This window comes from Rutidosis leptorrhynchoides, chromosome 6 (assembly GCF_046630445.1).
Source record: "Rutidosis leptorrhynchoides isolate AG116_Rl617_1_P2 chromosome 6, CSIRO_AGI_Rlap_v1, whole genome shotgun sequence".
NCBI classification, from domain to species: domain Eukaryota; kingdom Viridiplantae; phylum Streptophyta; class Magnoliopsida; order Asterales; family Asteraceae; genus Rutidosis; species Rutidosis leptorrhynchoides.
This window is the reverse complement of record NC_092338.1, coordinates 105,291,081-105,316,234: the sequence shown is the minus strand read 5'-3', so window position 1 is coordinate 105,316,234 and position 25,154 is coordinate 105,291,081. Positions and strand designations below refer to the sequence as shown.

Sequence of the window (25,154 nt, the reverse complement as noted above, 5' to 3'; positions counted from 1 at the left end):
GGGTGAGTTGTCATATATGATTGATATTATAATAGTTATATCTACGTGTTTATAAAATTTTTAAAGATTTAAACTGTAAATTCAAATCATTTCATATTTTTCGTTAAAAAAATGCTCCATCAGTTCATACTATTAATATATATTTTTTAATATCATAGATATTAATTTAAATAAATAATAATAATGATAAAATTTAATAATTTAGATAAATAATAATTATGGTTCATACATGAAAATAAAAAGACACAAAAAGTTCAACAAATTTTGTCAATAAATAACTTACACTCTTAAAATATTAAAGAATAAACAGATGATAACAAGTATATATTTTAAGGACAATGCTAAACGTAGTCCTTAGGGCTACGTTTATGCTTACAATAATTAGATTTGTAAACTCTCTTTAATTAATTACAAAGTATAAATATTTTTTTTAATATCGACTTTCTTTATATAATTTTGGCAATAATATTAGCATGGTAGGTCTAAGTTATAAAAAGGGAATTATATTATTTGTGGTATGCTTAAACGTAGCCCATAGGACTACGTTTATTATTTTTCTGTGACGACCTGGGAATTTCCGATCAAAATTAAACTTAATTTTATATGATCTCGACACGATAAGCAAAGTCTGTAAAGTTGAGTCCTAAAACTTTTGAACAGTTTACATTGATGCATTTAACCTCAGACTATGCCCGACGATTCACGAACACTGTGTGTAAATAAAAATATAAATATATATATGAACTCTATACATAAGTAGTATTATATATATACTATAATATATAAATATTAAAGATTCAAAATTATATAATTGATGAATACGATATAATAAATGGTAATATACTATATGTAAGTATAAGATAAAGTATAATTGCTATATTAATATTATTATCATCATTAAATTTATTAAAATTACCATTTTTGGTATTATTAATATCATCATATTATTATTACCATTATTTTTAAGTTTATTATATTTTGTATCTTGTTAATAATAATAATATTATTATTATTAATAAAATTATTAGTAATTAGTATTATTATTATTATTATTTAATATAAATAGTATTATTATTATATATTTATAATTATTTATTTCTAATATTAATAGCTGTAAACAATATGGGTTTAGGATCAGATTCAGTGCACGTTCTTTCAACCTTTATTTAATTTTGGATTGTATGGAACTGGTTTCAATCTATAACAGTAAAGGATGTCAATTCTGTTAACAATCGATGTCATTCCTTATTTATTTTTTCATTTAATTATTTATTTTCTGTACGAGTAAATAAAATCTTGTCGATCTCATTCTACTACAAAACAAGATAATCGAATTTTTGATGTTAAAATAATTTTCCAGTATCACATTATATACATATACAAATGCTAATTGAAAGGGGGTCATTTTTCTTCTTCTTTGATTTCTTGTCAACCCGGAACCACCGACTCGTACAATTGCTTGTTGCAGCCAAGAGTTTTTAAACCCAGCTCAAACACTTAAATATTTGGATACTACTCTTGCCTTGGTTACCAACAACTCGAACATCAACACCCTAAAACCAACTTGATCACCAACACTAACATGGAACCAACGTCTGTTATTGTTTCTAATTACTCTAATCACCATCAATCGAAAATCACCACCACCTTTTAATCATCACCTCTGCTCGTTTCTTTCTTCTAACAACTTAAAACACCAACAAAAAATCTTATGTTTGCTGCTCTTCTGATCGACACCCAAGCAACCATATACTACAACTATTTCGATTTCTATTGGAGTTGAAAACCTCCAAAGAAACCACTTGAACTAAACTCACCTGCTATTCTTTACTGTTGCAATATATTTTTTTCTTTTCCTTCCTGAACTAATATGGCTGCAGTATATTTTTCTTCTAAATTCTGTATCTATGTCAAAAGGATGAACGATAATGATATATATAATAATAAGTGATGAGCTGTTGAATTATGACAATAATTAACAAATAAAGAATTATGGGACTTAATTAAAGATATCAAGTGGATGTCGATTTCTTTGCCTTTTCTTTCTTGCCGGACCAAGACAAATGAATTGCCCCACTTCCAGCTCATCTAAAGCAAATTGAGACGGCTGGGTCCTTTATCAACCAAACCATACGAATTGATTTGGAGCTTATGTAAGTCTTGGGCCTTGACTTGCCTAATATTGTTTTTGGGTTAAAAAGGTTAGGGCCTTGCTTTATATTATTGAATATTGGGTCGATTGTGTTGCATACCGCTACGTTTTGATTAGTTGCTGTCACAAGTTTGATTATGAGTAGATTATTATGTAGATGGAATGACGATAGGGTTATGAATGATAGATCTGATGACCGGATTATGTTGACGATTATGATGATGAATATGAATGACGTATAGGATGAAAGGTTTAGGATGATAATCATGATAATAATACATGATAGATGATGATGATATTTGATGTTATAAAGTGAATGATGATGAAGGGTAATAACGATGCAACGATGAGGAAGATGAGCTGAGATAATGACGTGTTTATGATCCTGTTATCAGATGAATCCCATCGCCAAAAATTACATCGAGCAGTTATTTTTTTTTAACAGATTATTGGGCCATGATCCAAGAGCTGGTATCGGGCCGAATTTCTTGTAATTGATGTGTTGGGCCGAAATTTGGTTTATGTTTTTGTGATTGGGCCGTGTGATGATGTTGAAGATAGATGGATGATATGATGATAAACGTTCACCAGATGATGTTTGTTTGATTATGATAATCGATAATGATAAGGTTAAATGAATTTAAATTGCTATTTAAAATAAGAAATCATATATAGCTCGATGGTCAGGGGTGTTGATAGTGGATCGAGAGGTCATGGGTTCGAGTCCGGGCATAAGCAATTATTTTTGGAACTTTTTCTTGAGAGGTAGTTTATTTATTACTTAGTATTATTGTTATAATTATAATTATTATTATTATTATTAATATTATTATTATTATTATTATTATTATTATTATTATTATTATTATTATTATTATTATTATTATTATTATTATTATTAGGTATTAAGTATTATTATTATCAAAAGTATTGTTTTCATTATCATTATTATTGATATTATTATTATTACAAAGATTATTAATAGTATTATTATCATTCCTAGTAAAATTATCATTTTCAAAAGTATCATTTTTATTATCACTATTATTTTTATTAATATCATTATTATTATTATTATCTTTATTAGTATCACTATTATTGTTATTATTACAAATAAATATTATTTTACAAAATACATTAATATTACATATTACTAGTTTTTTTATTATTATTAAAATGACAGTTAGTAAGCTATATATATAAAATATATTAATTAATATAAATATATATATTCTTATCACATATAAACCTTGAAATAAATTCTATTTTATATATTATGATAAATGATAAATATTATATTATTAAACTACTCTAATAAGTATTTACTATATTAATAAATATAGTATATAAATAAATATTAGCTACTTAAAGTATATAGGATAAATATAACTTATTTAGTAATACGATATGTAAATTATTAATATATAAACTTGTTAGTTGTTATTACGTGTGTTAATATATATACTTGATATAGGTTCGTGAATCCGAGGCCAACCCTGCATTGTTCAGTATCGTCGTATGAATACTTTTACTACAAAATATCGTAGAGTGAGTTTCATTTGCCTTTTTACCCTTTTATATTTTTGGGCTGAGAATACATGCGCAATTTTTATAAATGTTTTACGAAATAGACACAAGTAATTGAAATTACATTATATGGGTGAATGATCGCAGCCGAATATGTCCCTTTTGCTTGGTAACCTAAGAATTAGTAAACCGATCTACTAATTGACGCGAATTCTAAAGAAAGATTTATTAGGCCTAACGAACCCCATCCAAAGTACCGGATGCTTTAGTACTTCGATGTTGTTTTATCATGTCCGACGGATTTCCCGAAATGATAGGGGATATTCTTATATGCATCTTGTTAATGTCGGTTACCAGGTGTTCAATCCATATGAATGATTATTTTTGTCTCTATGCATGGGACGTATATTTATGAGAACTGAAAATGAAAATCTTGTGGTCTATTAAAATGATGGAAATGATTATTTATGTTAAACTAATGAACTCACCAACCTTTTGGTTGACACTTTAAAGCATGTTTATTCTCAGGTATGAAAGAAATCTTCCGTTGTGCATTTGCTCATTTTAAAGATATTACTTGGAGTCATTCATGACATATTTCAAAAGACGTTGCATTCGAGTCGTTGAGTTCATCAAGATTATTATTAAGTTTATTATAGTTGGATATATTATGAAATGGTATGCATGCCGCCAACTTTCGATGAAATGAAAGTTTGTCTTTTAAAAACGAATGCAATATTTGTAAAATGTATCATATAGAGGTCAAATACCTCGCGATGTAATCAACTATTGTGAATCGTTTATAATGTATATGAACGGGTCCTTTCAGTTGGTATCAGAGCGGTGGTCTTAGTGAACCAGGTCTTGTATTAGTGTGTCTAATTGATAGTTGTTAGGATGCATTAGTAAGTCTGGACTTCGACCGTGTCTGCATGTCAAAAGTTTTGCTTATCATTTTTGTCGGAAATCATCTGTTTATCATCCTTAGGAAATTACCTGCTTATCATTCTTAGTCTAGACACATCTTACTGCAATGATTGCATGAATAGTGTATAGACAAAATTCGTATCTTAGTGTATCTGCTAATTCATATCTTAGCATATATGTTATTGTTATCTTTACATGACAGCTTTCGTAGATTCCTCCGTAACTTATGGTATTTTAATATTATATGCATATGTAAATTATGTATTGCAGGGTACTAATCTACATCCTATAATCTATTTCTTATCGAAATTACCCCATCTGATCGTACGAGATGAATTTCGCAACCAGTTCGAGTCCCTCAGATTTTGATAGCTATTCCAATAGTTATTCCGACAGCTATTCCGATATGGATTTCCACTCGAGCTCTGAAAGCAGTGTAACTGGAATAAATCAACCAATTAGCCATCATCTATTTTGGATGAATTGGAGATGGGTTCGTAGACGACTTAACCGATGGAGACGCGAAGAAGGCAATCCTTTCCATCCACCACATTCCCCTCTTGGCAAAGAACTTGAAGCATTTACCGGCGAACCCATTCGAAACACCATTTCCACACTCATTTCCAGAGTATCTCGCTACGATTATATTCTATCTAAAATTCTAAACCTTATTCATCCACTCGTTCCGACCGACAATCATCCTGGAGTAATGGAAAAAGTCAATGAGATTCGCGCTCGAGTAATCAATTTGGAGAATATGGTGCACAAATTACCAGCTTCAATAACATCACCGGCACCAACAGTACCATCAGTAACAGCACCGACAACACCAGTACCACCAACAACCCAAGTTTCAACATCACACGCCTCAACATCTCATTCTGTACCTCGAATATAATCATCGTTCTACGAATCGTTCTACATCATTTATCTTCGTTCGACATGGCGATTATGTAATCTCTAATGTTATAGAGATTATATATTCTTATCCTAACGGTAAATCAAATGAGTCTAATATCATATCGATTCATTAAATCCATGATTACGTCTGAAGAAAATATATATGTATATATATTGTTTCATAAAGATTGTAATTAAAAATTCTTTCGCACAAACTGTTAATGATGAAAATATTTTAACGGGTAGGTAATACCCGAGGAATATTTAGATTTCACATTAATAAGTTACACTGTACATTCTTCGAATCTGATTCAATAATCATTTACTATCCTACTTACATCCACAGATATACGTATCGGTTCACCGCAGAATAACCATTTTTACTTAATTTCATATTGAATTTTGACTTATCAGAATCCAACAAGTGGCATAATGAAGAAAACATTGGACAAATTAAAATTTGTTAGAAACAGACAAAATTAACTATGAGAAATTTTGTTAAGAATCCACGCTAACTATTCCTAGCTAACTGTTAATTCCTTATTACATTTATTTATCGCAATTTAATTATCGCAATTTAAATTCTCGCAATTTTATTTATTGTCATTTAATTTCTATTATTTATTTTACGCACTTTAAATATCGGGACACGTGTACAAGGTTTTGACATATCATATCGACGCATCTATATATATTATTTGGAATAACCATAGACACTCTATATGCAGTAATGTTGGAGTTAGCTATACAGGGTTGAGGTTGATTCTACAATAATATATATAGTTTGAGTTGTGATCGAGTCTGAGACATGTACACGGGTCACGATACGTATTAATTAATTCGAATATTATATATTAAATTATATATGAATTATTGTACTGTCAACTGTGGACTATCGACTGTGGACTAATAACATTAGATAATTAAAATGAATTAAAATATTGATTATAATATATGAAACTAAACAATTCTTCAAGTTTGCCACTTGATTTCATCTTAAACCTAATTTGTATCTTGACGATTACAATCTGTGTTCAAACCTTTCATGATTCTTGAAAACATCTCAATCGAGAGGATGAACCAATCGCATTTCATCTACGGAAGAAAAGATTGATGCATATAGTCATGCACCTGAAAATACTCGAAACCTGAGTAAACGTTTAACACGTATCTGTGCTAGCTTCTTTGGCGTTAGAATTACTGAAAATAATCTTGCAACTCCTGTTTGAGATAGCTAATTTTGTCACAGCTCCAGCAAATCAACTTTGACTTTTCGTTCGAAACAACCTTATTATAATCTTGATATATATGAGTGCTCTTTTGTTGTTACCGGGGAACCTTTTATATTCCACCATATTACCAACAGATGTACCAGCAACCTCATTGCTCCTTGGCTTAAATCTCTCCGACAAATCACTATATTTATCTATTGAAGTCTCATCATGTACTCATCCACATCTTGTAACAAGAATTGCCAAACCAATTACCGGGAATCAGCAAATCTGTATTATGAATCTCGTAACGTTTCCACATCAACTGTTATATGTATCCATATAACATTTATTTCTTAGAATTATGATCTTTCATTCTGAAATTCTGAAAAGCACCCAGTCTACGAATCAATACTTCAAAGTTTGAAAAAGCTGAATGAAGCAGCAAAAACTGTAAACGACCTCAACAGTCAAAAGTTTGATGATAAAGAAGGATACGTTGGAAAAGCTCAGAAAAGTTGGAACAGGAAAACAGATTGAGCTAACCACGAAGGAGATCAAGGACAAATACAAGGACCATACCCTATATTCAAAGAATCCAGGTAATTCTGGATCCGTTGAAATCTTTAGACAATATCTTGTTCCGAAGTCATGTTAAAATCTTGCGGAAAATTTTCTTCACCATCCTTCGGTATTAGAAATTCCAAGATATCATCGTATCTTTCATTATAAATATCCTTCATATTTCTGAAGATATTTTTATAACTATTCTTATCTGAAATCATTAATCTCTTCGTGATATCAGTGTTACATCATATAGAAACTGTTAGTTTCTATATTCTGTAAACTTTCGAGCTCAAAATATGAATGTTATTGAAGTAATGTTGGGAACTGATGCATGAGTTAGTATAATATAATGACACTTGATCAACGTGATTATATTACAGTAAGTCATGCTGAGTTTCTAAATGGAATGTGATGATTCACAGATCATAACGTCATCATGTGCCATGTTACACGACTCTTACGTTCTGTCTAATCTATAAACATATCAAGAACATATTTTCTTGATAGTCCTATCTTTCCTTGAATTCTGGTAATTTGATAAGTCAAATTGTGCTACTACCATTTCTTTCTTAGGACATTAACAATGTTCATTCTGAAACTTATATCTACGAATTCTAGACCATTACAAGAGATGCCCAATTGCAAGAAGAAACGAAGGGACAAAGCTCCGAAATAGAAATTTGAGTATAAATCGCAGCAAATAGGGGGAGTATTAACTGGGGATGACAATGATTATAGAAAGCAAAAACAAGGATTTCGAAGAATAAGGGAAGATATAAAGCCCGATAACAACACATAAACTACAAACCGTGTATATCAATGTTTATCGCAACATAAAGACACGGGAGAATTAAAAACACTGTAACCCCAAGGGCGAGGTAGAAGAAAACAGATTCCTCTGATGGGAGTTTGAAAAGGAGGATGATTGTTGTGATAGTAAGGATAAGGACAAGGATCAGGACTGGGTTAAGCATTCCTTACAATCTTTTGAATTTGGGAATTGAGTATAGGAATGGTAAAAGTAACGGAACGGAAGAAGTTATTTTATACTGAAATATCTGATAGAAAAATCAAGGCAGATCTCCGCATTTAATTAGAGAATCTTAATTTTCTTATTCGCCGAAGAATCAAATCTTTTAGATTTAGAAGATTTTCTTTTAAATCCCTTGAATTCCAGAATTCAACCAAGACAACGTCAAAAGTTAAGAGGCACCTTATTTTCTAAATTCAAACGTGGCTACGTCAAAAGTAAGACGAATCTTTACTTTTCCTATTTCAATCTTTTGTAATAGCTTCACTCGTACGCTTCGAGTAATCGAATTCTTTCATCTATATTATTTAACGATGATAAAACTCTATTTTATCAGCTCATATTTGCCAGGAAAATATTTTTATTATTAACCATGACGACCACACTCAAATTTCGGGATGAAATTTCTTTAACGGGTAGGTACTGTGACGACCCGGGAATTTTCGATCAAAATTAAACTTAATTTTATATGATCTCGACACGATAAACAAAGTCTGTAAATTTGAGTCCTAAAACTTTTAAACTGTTTACATTGATGCATTTAACCTCAGACTATGCCCGACGATTCACGAACACTGTGTGTAAATAAAAAAATAAATATAAATATGAACTCTATACATAAGTAGTATTATATATATACTGTAATATATAAATATTAAAGATTCAAAATTATATAATTGATGAATACGATATAATAAATGGTAATATACTATATGTAATTATAAGATAAAGTATAATTGCTATATTAATATTATTATCATCATTAAATTTATTAAAATTACCATTTTTGGTATTATTAATATCATCATATTATTATTACCATTATTTTTAAGTTTATATATTTTGTATCTTGTTAATAATAATAATATTATTATTATTAATAAAATTATTAGTAATTAGTATTATTATTATTATTATTATTTAATATAAATAGTATTATTATTATATATGTATAATTATTTATTTCTAATATTAATAGTTGTAAACAATATGGGTTTAGGATCAGATTCAGTGCACGTTCTTTCAACTTTTATTTAATTTTGGATTGTATGGAACTTATTTCAATCTATAACAGTAAAGGATGTCAATTCTGTTAACAATCGATGTCATTCCTTATTTTTTTTCATTTAATTATTTATTTTCTGTACGAGTAAATAAAATCTTGTCGATCTCATTCTGCTACAAAACAAGATAATCGAATTTTTGATGTTAAAATAAATTTTTTTTTACGAGGAACCCCCGGGCGACGAGCCATAATGGCTCCCCTCTAGTTGGTAAACCCCGGGTAAACAGCAAGCCAGGCCTCCACCGCTACCAGGAAAAGCATCCTCTAGTCAATCAGTCACTAAATGAAGCTCACCCCAAGGTATTTGCCTTGAAGGGAATCGAACCCGTGACCTCTTGCTTCATTAAAATAATTTTCCAATATCACATTATATACATATACAAATGCTAATTGAAAGGGAGTCATTTTTCTTCTTCTTTGATTTCTTGTCAACCCGGAACAATCGACTCGTACAATTGCTTGTTGCAGCCAAGAGTTTTTAAACCCAGCTCAAACACTTAAATATTTGGATACTACTCTTGCCTTGGTTACCAACAACTCGAACATCAACACCCTAAAACCAACTTGATCACCAACACTAACATGGAACCAACGTCTGTTATTGTTTCTAATTAATCTAATCACCATCAATCGAAACTCACCACCACCTTTTGATCATCACCTCTGCTCGTTTCTTTCTTCTAACAACTTAAAACACCAATAAAAAATCTTATGTTTGCTGCTCTTCTGATCGACACCCAAGCAACCATATACTACAACTATTTCGATTTCTATTGGAGTTGAAAACCTCCAACGAAACCACTTGAACTAAACTTACCTGCTATTCTTTACTGCTGCAATATATTTTTTTTTCTTTTCCTTCCTGAACTAATACGGCTGCAGTATATTTTTCTTCTAAATTCTGTATCTATGTCAAAACGATGAACGATAATGATATATAAAATAATAAGTGATGAGCTGTTGAATTATGACAATGATTAACAAATAAAGAATGATGGGATTTAATTAAAGATATCAAGTGGATGTCGATTTCTTTGCCTTTTCTTTTTTGCCGGACCAAGACAAATGAATTGCCCCACTTCCAGCTCATCTAAAGCAAATTGAGACGGATGGGTCCTTTATGAACCAAACCATACGAATTGATTTGGAGCTTATGTAAGTCTTGGGCCTTGACTTGCCTAATATTGTTTTTGGGTTAAAAAGGTTAGGGACTTGCTTTATATTATTGAATATTGGGTCGATTGTGTTGCATACTGCTACGTTTTGATTAGTTGATGTCACAAGTTTAATTACGAGTAGATTATTATGTAGATGGAATGACGGTAGGGTTATGAATGATAGATTTGATGACCGGATTATGTTGACAATTATGATGATGAATATGAATGACGTATAGGATGAAAGGTTTAGGATTATAATCTTGATAATAATACATGATAGATGATGATGATATTTGATGTTATAAAGTGAATGATGATGAAGGGTAATAACGATGCAACGATGAGGAAGATGAGCTGAGATAATGACGTGTTTATGATCCTGTTATCAGACGAATCCCATCGCCAAAAATTACATCGAGCAGTTATTTCTTGTAATTGATGTGTTGGGCCGAAATTTGGTTTATGTTTTTGTGATTGGGCAGTGTGATGATGCTGAAGATAGATGGATGATATGATGATAAACGTTCACCTGATGATGTTTGTTTGATTATGATAATCGATAATGATAAGGTTAAATGAATTTAAATTGCTATCTAAAACAAGAAATCATAGATAGCTCGATGGTCAGGGGTGTTGATAGTGGATCGAGAGGTCATGGGTTCGAGTCCGGGCATAAGCAATTATTTTTGGAACTTTTTCTTGAGAGGTAGTTTATTTATTACTTAGTATTATTATTATAATTATAATTATTATTATTATTAATATTATTATTATTATTATTATTATTATTATTATTATTATTATTATTATTATTATTATTATTATTATTAGGTATTAAGTATTATTATCAAAAGTATTGTTTTCATTATCATTATTATTGATATTATTATTATTACAAAGATTATTAATAGTATTATTATCATTCCTAGTAAAATTATCATTTTCAAAAGTATCATTTGTATTATCACTATTATTTTTATCAATATTATTATTATTATTATTATTATCATTATTAGTATCACTATTATTGTTATTATTACAAATAAATATTATTTTACAAAATACATTAATATTACATATTACTAGTTTTTTTTATTATTATTAAAATGACAGTTAGTAAGCTATATATATAAAATATATTAATTAATATAAATATATATATTCTTATCACATATAAACCTTGAAATAAATTCTATTTTATATATATTATGATAAATGATAAATATTATATTATTAAACTACTCTAATATGTATTTACTATATTAATAAATGTAGTATATAAATAAATATTAGCTACTTAAAGTATATAGGATAAATATAACTTATTTAGTAATACGATATGTAAATTATTAATATATAAACTTGTTAGTTGTTATTACGTGTGTTAATATATATACTTGATATAGGTTCGTGAATTCGAGGCCAACCCTGCATTGTTCAGTATCGTCGTATGAATATTTTTACTACAAAATATCATAGAGTGAGTTTCATTTGCCTTTTTACCCTTTTATATTTTTGGGCTGAGAATACATGCGCAATTTTTATAAATGTTTTACGAAATAGACACAAGTAATTGAAACTACATTATATGGGTGAATGATCGAAGCCGAATATGCCCCTTTTGCTTGGTAACATAAGAATTAGTAAACCGATCTACTAATTAACGCGAATTCTAAAGATAGATCTATTGGGCCTAACAAACCCCATCCAAAGTACCGGATGCTTTAGTACTTCGATGTTGTTTTATCATGTCCGAAGGATTTCCCTGAATGATAGGGGATATTCTTATATGCATCTTATTAATGTCGGTTACCAGGTGTTCAATCCATATGAATGATTATTTTTGTCTCTATGCATGGGACGTATATTTATGAGAACTGAAAATGAAAATCTTGTGGTCTATTAAAATGATGGAAATGATTATTTATGTTAAACTAATGAACTCACCAACCTTTTGATTGACACTTTAAAGCATATTTATTCTCAAGTATGAAAGAAATCTTCCGTTGTACATTTGCTCATTTTAGAGATATTACTTGGAGTCATTCATGACATATTTCAAAAGACGTTGCATTCGAGTCGTTGAGTTCATCAAGATTATTATTAAGTTTATTATAGTTGGATATATTATGAAATGGTATGCATGCCGCCAACTTTCGATGAAATGAAAGTTTGTCTTTTAAAAACGAATGCAATGTTTGTAAAATGTATCATATAGAGGTCAAATACCTCGCGATGTAATCAACTATTGTGAATCGTTTATAATGTATATGAACGGGTCCTTTAATTTTCTATTTTAATATATAAAGTGAAGACAAAGAATTTGACAAGTTTTCTATAATTACGGAGTACTCAATTTGGCTAGCTAATTAACACTTTCATTAATAAATATATATATATATATATATATATATATATATATATATATATATATATATATATATATATATATATATATATATATATATATATATATATATATATATAAAATTATAATTAGATTAATTGTAAAATTGACACGTCATCATGGATCGATAAGAAGTCGGCACCTAGGCCCTATACTTTCTTGTTTATGTATGTACATGTATATATATATATATATATATATATATATATATATATATATATATATATATATATACATGAGATCAATGGATAAGTAAAAAAAAAGGTGCAAAAAGAATAAGCAAATGTGAACCACAAAATATCATAAAACATCATTTACCTTAAGAAACATGAAGGGGCAAAAAAGTAAATTTAAGAATTATCTACATCTACATCTACACTATCTATTAAAACAAAGTTATATTTAGGTAAGAATTAAATTAAAGCCAGTTAGTTAGTTAATCCTCACCATTAAAATTGATTTTTAACTCTTAATCCAATGGCTAAGATTTGTCTTAGCTTAAATTGTATCTCTCATGTCATACTTTACCTATGTTTTCAATTTTACCCATTTCTAACTCCTATTTCACCCCGATCGTTCCTAAGGCCATACGCAATGGACTGTGACAGTAACCGCCAGCCACCGCCACTGCCTCACCCCTATTACCAGCAATCCGTGAAAGGGCCCACCAGTGGGTCCTGCAACGGCTCTAACGGACCACTGGTGGGGCCCATTCGTTTTTTTTCTTTTTCTTTTTCCAACGGCTACTTGAATTTTTTTTTCTTTTACACTTTTACTCTATATATACAAACATATACTATACAAACATAATCACACACTCATACTACGCTTTCAATTTTTATTCAATATCAAACACTCTCAGCCTTCAATTCATATTTCCACAAACACAAAAAAAAAAAATTCAAATGGATTTGGAAGCTTTATTACTTTCTGAGAGTGAAAGCGAGAATATCGTGACGGATAGTGATAGCGCAGAGTCTGATTCCGATGAAGATTTAATTCAAGAAGGTTACAACACGCTTAACTTACTCGATTCACTTGATGCAATGGACGAAGAAGATGAGGTTCGAAATTCTCGTACAATTATTATAAGACGTCGGTTACAAAGAGATCGTATTGATACCGATAATCGTTTGTGCAGCGACTATTTTGTAACATCCCGCGTTTTTCCGTTAAATTATTTTAACACCGTCTTTTTTTTTTTTAAATAATATCCCTCGTCACCTATACTCGTGCACTTCGTTAACTAGTGTTCATGATAATCCCGTTACTCGATTTTAACATCTCTCGTTAACTTGCGTTTTGAAAATATTCGTTTGGTTATTTCCCGCACCCGACAACAAACTTGAGGGACTAATCTCGCCACTCGGGTAAACTTGGCTAACTAGTGACTCCTCACCACCCCACACTTCATTTCACTATCTTCTTCCTCTTTTTCTTTCTTCCTTTTCTCTCAAGAACACAAACACAAAATTCATCATCTAATTTTGATCTTGGAAGCTCACAACAAATCCGACTACATATTCTTAATCCTCTCGTCATCCTCTACGATTTGATACTAACTTCATCGATTTTGGGTAACATTTCTAAAACTCTAGATTTCTCAAATTCGTGTTTTTGACTTGATATGTTGTTAGTTAGTGTCTATGGCTCGTGTATAACATGAATATATGATTTGTATGCTCGATCTTGATGTTTTGGTGTAACTAGCTTGAAAATGAAAAGTGTATGCTTAATCTTTGATTTTGGATGATGAAATGTGTTTAGATGTTAATGTTTGTGTGTTCAAAGTGTTAGTTACTTCAATAGCTTCATTTTGGTGTGTTGATTGACATGAAAACCTTACATTAACATGATTAGTGATTTTGAGGTTTGGTTAGGGTTTGACAACTCTTAAAACGAACTTTTGATGCGTTGAATGCTTATTAATGTTATTGATAAGTGTTTAGTTGTATTACATGTTTCATTACCTTCAAAACGGCATATCATATGTATAAATTGGATTCCCGAAACTTGAATTGCAATTGATGAACTTGAAACCTTGTTTTGGAACGTTTAACGAACTTTCGACGAGATTTTTGTTGTCTAAAATGATAAATTTGATTTAGGAAATGTATCTAGTTATGTTCCTTGTCGAAAGAGCTTTCCGGTGATATAAAATACATGTCTTGATTGTTTGCGGATCATAAACTAGGATTGATTGAAGTTTGGCTCGTGCCTTGTGTTTTCTGCAAAACAGGACCTGTAAGCCTTTTGGGACGCCGTCCCAACCTCCTAGACGCCGTCCCACCTTTTGAACCTAGACGCCGTCTAGGATATCAGGACGCCGTCCCACCCTTCATTGTGGGACGCCGTCTAGCCAATTGGGACGCCGTCCCATTGTACTAAAACTGGCTGTTTGGGTTGTCTTTTGACGTAAAAATGTTTGCTATGCTACGGACCTCCGATTAACATGAAACTTGGCCAACATACTCATATATGATTATATAACTTAGAAAAATTGTCGGACACCCGACCCGACCCCGTTGACTTTGACTTTGACCAAGTTTGACTTTTAATCAAACTTAACCAAATGGTTGTGTAATCGTTCTAACATGCTTTTATACTTGTATCTTGCCTGAAACATGACAACTTGATTCACATGCTACATTATTGAGTCGTAACGAGCCATAGGACTAATTGAACATCTTTGACCTATCGTGTTTACCGTTATTGATACAAACCTATTGTTTAGGTCAAGACTAGCATTGTTCTTTGCACACGTTTACTTGTTGAAGTACTTTATTAACTTTCGCGCTCAAGGTGAGATCATAGTCCCACCTTTTCAACAACTTTTATACTTTTACATCGTGGGCTGAGAAAACATATACTTTGTTACATCTTGTACTACTTACTTTTATGTTTTGAACACAAGTGTGAAAACAAACATTCCACGTGCGAGTTAGAACAAAAATGCCTCAATTCGATTATCATTAGTTACACTTGCAGGGTGTAAGCGAGAACTTATATTGTGTGGCCATACGGGTTTAACAAACCCTCATTCGGACGGTTCGCTACCGTTATGCGGATGAAATATATTTTTGTGTTTTAGTGTGGGTTCTAGCACTGTGTGATGGGGTAACGTTGGTTAAGTTTTGATAATTGAGTGCTCGCGTATAACAACACTTTTGGAATGCAAATGATTTGGATAATCTACGTTATGGAAATACAAAATCTTGTGGTTCAAAAACAACGATTAATACTTACTAAACCTATGATTTCACCAACGTTTTCGTTGACAGATTCTTCTATGTTTTCTCAGGTTTTGAATGCTTAGTGATACATGCTTCCGCACTCTTTTGATACTTGCTTGGATGTCGAGTATACATGCATTTTGGAGCATCTTTTGAACTTATTTAAACTGTGTCGCATAGTTTTCATTTGTACTTATAACGTTGTAACTTAACTTGTGGTCAATTATCTTTGTAAACTTTGAAACAATCTTTACACTTGAATGGATGCGACATATTTTGGGTCAAACGTCTGTTTTAAAGACTTATGACCAGGTAATGGGACCTACGTAGTCGACGCCGTCACTTGACGATTTGTGGGGGTCGCTACAAGTGGTATCAGAGCTTTGGTTGTAGGGATTTAGAGTTCATTTGTGTCCACCCCGAGTCATAGGGTACATAGGTGAATCTAGACTACAATCGGCATATAGACTGAAGTAGGAATTACTTGACTATTTGTGCATTTATACTCGAACTCTTCTATCATATCTAACTCGTATTCGATCTTGATCTTACGTTAATAAATTTTGTTGACGCGCCACCTTGACTTTATGAAGTAATGTTAAATGCACATGAGAATCAGGGTAATATAATTTCCGGGATTATATTACGGTGATTCACATGGACGTTCCGACATTATGACATAGAGAATTTAAGGCGAGTCAAGGAAAATTTTCTCTCTATCCTTATTCCATGCCACGGTTAGTATTATTTAGAATACTAACCAACGATATTCATGTGTCATGAAGGAACAATGGCTCGTCGACGCGCTCCTCCCGAAACTCCCGAACAAGCCCTCCAACGTATGATAGCCACCGCCATAGGTGCGGCTATGGCTAGTATCTCCTCCGACATCAATAACAACCACAACCACAACAACCATGGAACCGGTAATTCAAACGAGGGTTGCTCCTACAAAACTTTCATGGGGTGCAAACCTCACACCTTCGATGGGACCGGAGGACCGGTTGTGCTCACCCGATGGTTTGAGCAAACAGAAGCCGTTTTTAGCATAAGCGGTTGTCGGGACCAAGACAAAGTCAAATATTCCACCCACACTTTTGCCGGTATCGCCCTCACATGGTGGAATACGTATGTGCTGTCGGTGGGTATCGATGAAGCTCACACTCTCTCATGGGCCGACTTAAAGAAAAAGATGATCACCGAATACTTCCCGCGCGAAGAGACCCGTAAGCTCGAACACGAACTAAGAACTTTAAAAGCGGTCGGGAATGACCTAAAGGCATATAATCAACGATTTTCTGAGCTATCCTTGATGTGCCCAAACCTCGTGACCCCCGAACCTCTAAGGGTTGAACTTTACATGGATGGTCTTCCCAAGAGCATCAAACAAGGAGTAATGTCATCCAAACCCAGTAATCACCAAGAGGCCCTGAATATGGCCCGTCAATTGATCGAAACGGTAGACGAGATTGAAGTGCCGGCACCTAAAGCCGAGGATGAGTCGGGTGACAACAAAAGAAAATGGGAAGCCCCCCAATCGAGCAACTACAACAACAACTTTGCCAAGGAACCTCTCACCCCCGTCGGCAAGAAAAGTTATGCCGGGACACGACCTTTTTGTAACAAATGCCACAAGCATCATTTTGGTGAATGTGGCAAGCTAATTTGCCATCGGTGCCAAGGTAGTGGTCATATTGCCAAGTATTGTGGAAGTACCGCCCCCGTCACTCAAAAGGGGCCCGACGCACCAAAGCCGAGTATTTGCTACAAATGTGGCCAATCGGGTCATTTTAGGAATGAATGCCCAAAGAATAAAGCAAAAACCAACGCGCGCCGTTGAACTTACAACATCGACACCTAGAATGCCCGAGACGATGATGGACTAGTCACGGGTACGTTTCTTCACAACAAACCGTATATTTCATACTTATTCGATTCGAGTACCGTTAGACGTTTTATAACCAAAGGATTTGACTCGTGCTCTTTATATTCCACCTCTTTCCCCCAGATACTACTTAGACGATTTAAGTGACCGACGGAAAATATTGTGTGCCTATAAATTTTATCGGAGGATATGCGTTATGAAATTGGACTCGACACCTATAGAACTAAGGAACTCAAAACCTATTCATTAAGGAGAAATTGTTGCCCTACATTTATGTATAGATTATCGTGAACTAAATAATTTCCGTTTGAGAACCGATATCCTCTTCCCCGTATCAACAACCTCTTGAACCGTTACACGGATCTCGCGTAAATTCTAAAATCGACCTTCATTCTGGTTATCATCAATTGAGGGTTAAGGGAGAAGATGTCTCCTAAACCGCTTTCCGAACTCGCTACGATAGTTATAAATTTCTTTTAGTGCCGTTCAGTTTATCTAAGGCTCCGCCCGTATTCATAGACCTCCGGAACCGCGTATGCAAACTTATCTAGACAAATCCGTTACCGTACTTATAATTATAAGCTATTCAAGCGAAAAAAAAAAAAAAAAAAAAAAAAATTTAACATTTTCCGTGTCCGGACTTTGAACGTGATTTTTCACACCAACCTTACTAGATAAATTCGTGTGACACAAAATGGAACTCAAATATAGAAATACTTCTACGTGAACGCCTGAAAGGCAACCCCTCTTGACTCGAAATCAAGGAAGCTGAAATTCGTTATTTTACACGGAGAATTTGAATACTTATTTATGGATCCGATCAATCTTCTCGTCATCGCATACCACGATACATAGCTCTGCTATTTCACTATTTCCGTCTGATATTACTGAGACCAAAGATAACACACAATCCAAGGATACCCCTTTCTTCTTTGACTTAACGTCCTTGTGTTTCTGTTATACGGCCAACTACTACTCAACCCCGAGCTATACAACTACGTGTACTATCTCGTTTCCCACCAAGTCTCAACATTTGGCCACTAGAGGCACGTTATGGCAACCTCGAGATGCAAGCTCATCCTATTCTAAGTCCTCATTTCACTCCTATCTTTATCGCTCGCATTTCCGTTTAAGGAAACTCCTTGTAACATTTCTCCATGGATAGAGAAACTCCTTATATTACATTAGTATTCGCCACGAGGGTGAATTGTTCTAACGAACATTTTCGAACCCTAACTAACTTGTTCAAACGTATATTAAGAGATTCTATTCCAACACGGTGCATCTTTGTCAATTATCACGTATCGAAATACTCGTTTCACTTCTAGTTTTGCAAGAAACCTTGGAGACCCGCTTAGACATGAGTACCGCGTACCACCCACAAACCGACGAACCGAGCAAACGAACGATTTACGTCTTGGAAAGACATGTCACAAACTCGTATTGTCACCTTTAGTAGATCACTCTTACAACAGTAGATACCACTCGTGTGTTCACACGCACTTTCCGAAACCCTATATGACCGCTAATGTCATGCCCCTGTTCATTTAACCAAAGCATCAACCACCGAAATCTGAACTCCATCAAGAAACAACAATTGAGATCGTTCAAGTCCGAGAAGGGCTCGAGACAACCCATTGTCGCCAGAAGAGTTATACCAAACTTAGATGAAAACCTCACCAAACCCAGTGTGTAACCGCGTAATTTTGAGAAACCGCACCTTGGAAGGGTGTGATCCATTTTGGGAAATCGAGAAAGGCTATACCCGCATTATTGAACCTTTTGAAACCTTGGGGCGTATTAGAACCGCTTCCTACCGTTTAGAACTTCCGACTAAATTAAGTTTCCGTTTACCCTACATTTCGTGTAACAAACTTAGAAACGTGTCCTGCGGAACAGGAACGTGCAATCCTGCTAGATACATCAACTATCGATGACAAACTACTCTTCATAGGAAAACCAGTTGAAACCGGGGATCGTAAAAACCAAACCTTAACACAACGTGAAACCCTGACTATCCAAATTCATGAGAACACGCAAGGACGTACCTACACTTATTCATATCATGAACAACGTAAAGTCTCGAGTAAGAGATATCGACTACTACTTCCAACTAAATTTCGGGACGAAATTTCTTTTAAGGTGTGGATAATGTAACATCCCGCGTTTTTCCGTTAAATTATTTTAACACCGTCTTTTTTTTTTTAAATAATATCCCTCGTCACCTATACTCGTGCACTTCGTTAACTAGTGTTCATGATAATCCCGTTACTCGATTTTAACATCTCTCGTTAACTTGCGTTTTGAAAATATTCGTTTGGTTATTTCCCGCACCCGACAACAAACTTGAGGGACTAATCTCGCCACTCGGGTAAACTTGGCTAACTAGTGACTCCTCACCACCCCACACTTCATTTCACCATCTTCTTCCTCTTTTTCTTTCTTCCTTTTCTCTCAAGAACACAAACACAAAATTCATCATCTAATTTTGATCTTGGAAGCTCACAACAAATCCGACTACATATTCTTAATCCTCTCGTCATCCTCTACGATTTGATACTAACTTCATCGATTTTGGGTAACATTTCTAAAACTCTAGATTTCTCAAATTCGTGTTTTTGACTTGATATGTTGTTAGTTAGTGTCTATGGCTCGTGTATAACATGAATATATGATTTGTATGCTCGATCTTGATGTTTTGGTGTAACTAGCTTGAAAATGAAAAGTGTATGCTTAATCTTTGATTTTGGATGATGAAATGTGTTTAGATGTTAATGTTTGTGTGTTCAAAGTGTTAGTTACTTCAATAGCTTCATTTTGGTGTGTTGATTGACATGAAAACCTTACATTAACATGATTAGTGATTTTGAGGTTTGGTTAGGGTTTGACAACTCTTAAAACGAACTTTTGATGCGTTGAATGCTTATTAATGTTATTGATAAGTGTTTAGTTGTATTACATGTTTCATTACCTTCAAAACGGCATATCATATGTATAAATTGGATTCCCGAAACTTGAATTGCAATTGATGAACTTGAAACCTTGTTTTGGAACGTTTAACGAACTTTCGACGAGATTTTTGTTGTCTAAAATGATAAATTTGATTTAGGAAATGTATCTAGTTATGTTCCTTGTCGAAAGAGCTTTCCGGTGATATAAAATACATGTCTTGATTGTTTGCGGATCATAAACTAGGATTGATTGAAGTTTGGCTCGTGCCTTGTGTTTTCTGCAAAACAGGACCTGTAAGCCTTTTGGGACGCCGTCCCAACCTCCTAGACGCCGTCCCACCTTTTGAACCTAGACGCCGTCTAGGATATCAGGACGCCGTCCCACCCTTCATTGTGGGACGCCGTCTAGCCAATTGGGACGCCGTCCCATTGTACTAAAACTGGCTGTTTGGGTTGTCTTTTGACGTAAAAATGTTTGCTATGCTACGGACCTCCGATTAACATGAAACTTGGCCAACATACTCATATATGATTATATAACTTAGAAAAATTGTCGGACACCCGACCCGACCCCGTTGACTTTGACTTTGACCAAGTTTGACTTTTAATCAAACTTAACCAAATGGTTGTGTAATCGTTCTAACATGCTTTTATACTTGTATCTTGCCTGAAACATGACAACTTGATTCACATGCTACATTATTGAGTCGTAACGAGCCATAGGACTAATTGAACATCTTTGACCTATCGTGTTTACCGTTATTGATACAAACCTATTGTTTAGGTCAAGACTAGCATTGTTCTTTGCACACGTTTACTTGTTGAAGTACTTTATTAACTCTCGCGCTCAAGGTGAGATCATAGTCCCACCTTTTCAACAACTTTTATACTTTTACATCGTGGGCTGAGAAAACATATACTTTGTTACATCTTGTACTACTTACTTTTATGTTTTGAACACAAGTGTGAAAACAAACATTCCACGTGCGAGTTAGAACAAAAATGCCTCAATTCGATTATCATTAGTTACACTTGCAGGGTGTAAGCGAGAACTTATATTGTGTGGCCATACGGGTTTAACAAACCCTCATTCGGACGGTTCGCTACCGTTATGCGGATGAAATATATTTTTGTGTTTTAGTGTGGGTTCTAGCACTGTGTGATGGGGTAACGTTGGTTAAGTTTTGATAATTGAGTGCTCGCGTATAACAACACTTTTGGAATGCAAATGATTTGGATAATCTACGTTATGGAAATACAAAATCTTGTGGTTCAAAAACAACGATTAATACTTACTAAACCTATGATTTCACCAACGTTTTCGTTGACAGATTCTTCTATGTTTTCTCAGGTTTTGAATGCTTAGTGATACATGCTTCCGCACTCTTTTGATACTTGCTTGGATGTCGAGTATACATGCATTTTGGAGCATCTTTTGAACTTATTTAAACTGTGTCGCATAGTTTTCATTTGTACTTATAACGTTGTAACTTAACTTGTGGTCAATTATCTTTGTAAACTTTGAAACAATCTTTACACTTGAATGGATGCGACATATTTTGGGTCAAACGTCTGTTTTAAAGACTTATGACCAGGTAATGGGACCTACGTAGTCGACGCCGTCACTTGACGATTTGTGGGGGTCGCTACATATTTCTCGGTGAATTCAACATTTCCTGGTGATTATTTTCGAAATCGATACCGAATGAGTAAGTCATTGTTTATGCGTATTGGTCATGCTATTCTATCGTATGATTCTCAACCGAGACCCGATTATTTTAAATAGTTTGATCAACGTTACGATGCAACTTGTCAACTCGGTTTCAATATTTTTCAAAAGTGTACATCGGCCATACATCAATTGGCGTATGACATTGCACCTGATGCATTCGATGAGTATTTACACATGGGCGCATCAACATCTCGTGATTATTTAAAGAATTATTGCAAATGTATTATTCATATGTTTTCGCGAGAATATTTAAGGAAACCAACTGAAGAAGATGTCCGCCGATTGCATGCCAAACATTTGGAGATGCACGGTTTTCCGAGTATGTTAGGTAGTCTCGATTGCATGCACTGGGCTTCGAAAAATTGTCCAGTTGCGTGGCAAGGGCATTACCACAGGGGTGATCACGAAGGACCAACAATAATGCTCGAGGCGGTTGCGTCCTACGATATGTGGATTTTGCACGCTTTCTTCGGTCAAGCGGGTTCGAACAATGATATTAATGTTCTTAATGAATCGAATTTGTTCGAAGATTTATTGGATAGTTGAGCTCTGGAGGTTTGTTACAATATCAACGGGCATGAATTTACAAAAGGTTATTACTTGGTAGATGGCATATACCCAGAATGGGCAACACTTTTCAAGTCGTTTAAATGTCCAATTGAGCCAAAAAAATGTAAAGTTTAAATGTTTTCAAGAAGCCGCGAGAAAAGACGTGGAACGAGCTTTCGGTGTTCTTCAAGGTCATTGGGCAATACTAAAACACCCAGCAAGACCTTTTAGTATCAATAAAATATGTCGAATCATGTACACTTGTGTTATACTTCTCAACATGATCACCGAAGACAACGAGCGCAACATATGCGACCTCGAAGAGGATTATCTCCGCGAACGAGAAAACATGCCGTGACGTACTTTGACGGAGAGAATTGAGCTCCAAGATCGGGTGGATCGAGAGATGCGAGATAAAAGAGCGCATCATGTGCTTCGCAACAATTTGATCGAACTCATTTGGACACTCCCGAATGATTATATTGTTCGAAACAATTAGCGTTATTTATTGTGTTTTTTTTATTTATGTATTGTCTTTTATTTTTTAATTATGCATTGTTTTAAATTTTTATTAGTGTAATGTTTTTAATTTTATTAAATAAATTGTATTTTGCATTTATTTATTGTATTTAAGTAATATTTTTTTTTAAATTGGTTAAAGTTTGAAATGGAGTGTATGATTGTGAGTGTCTAATGAAAGGAATGTGAAAGGAATATTAAAGGGATTGTGCTGATGTAGTGCTGATCTGACAGTAAAAATATTAGTGAAAGAGCTAAAACGATTGCAAGTGGCCTAACCCAACTCCTCATTTCAAACTCGTTTCTTACTCCCCATTTCGAAACAATTACGCCGGTAGTACCTGTGGTTTGCACACTGTAACATCCGTGTTACATCCGTCCCACATCGGTTGGAGAGGGGAACGAAGCATGCCTTATAAGGGTGTGGAGACCTTTCCTAGCATGACGCGTTTTGGGACCACAAGCGCAGCAGATCCCATGAAAACTCTGCAGTTAAGTGTGCTCAGGTGAGAGCACTACCAGGATGGGTGACCTCCTGGGAAAGTGCTCGTCGTGTTTGGTGGCCAAGAAAAATCCGTGCGCCTACGGGCAAAGCGGACAATATCATGCTACGGGGAACATGTTACCTGGGATGTTACAGTGGTATCAGATCCAGGTTGTTATAGAGAACCAGGATTGCATTTTATGTGTGCCTTATGTGTTAGTTCGGGTGCCTTAGCAATCTATAGGACTATAACATTTCCTGCCTTAGTTTAAGCACCTTACTTATTTGTCTATATTCTTGCCTTAGTTTAAAGTGCGATCCTCATTCCTATGCTTGCCTTACTATGCTCTCCTATATCCTTGCCGGCATACCGTGCCTTAGAATCTACTTAGTGCTCCATCTCTAGGATGTCTATTCACCCAGACATCGTTTCGGGCACCGAAGGATCCGACAATGAAGAATCTATCCGTACACCCAATTACTTACTTGCTTCACCATCATTATCACTAATTAACACATACTACCTTTTCTTATCCATTGGTGTTGCTACCTAGTGCACCATAAACTCTTCAACTAATACTATTTTGTGTATTGAAGATCAATGGCAACTCGTGGTGCTAACGCTCTTCCAAATGTTACTTTGACTCCCGCACAATTTCAACAACTGCTTGCTGCCGCCCAAGGGAACAATAATCAAGGGAACAACTAAGGAAATCCACCTACATCATGCACCTACAAGGTGTTTATGAACTGTAAGCCTCCATCCTTCAATGGAAATGAGGAAGCAGTCGAGTTGACTCGTTGGTTCGAAAAACTCGAATCAATCTTTCACATCTGTAACTGCGCGGAGGTCG

General features: G+C 34.0%; 1 protein-coding gene across 1 annotated transcript; it reads left to right on the top strand.

Annotated features, from left to right (window-relative positions):
- Nucleotides 1-13,852: 13,852 nt before the first annotated feature.
- Nucleotides 13,853-23,294, top strand: LOC139853936 (uncharacterized). The gene is made up of 2 exons (XM_071843272.1): nt 13,853-14,011; nt 22,857-23,294. Exons 1-2 carry the CDS (start codon nt 13,853-13,855, stop codon nt 23,292-23,294), a joined length of 597 nt encoding a protein of 198 aa, XP_071699373.1.
- Nucleotides 23,295-25,154: the final 1,860 nt, after the last annotated feature.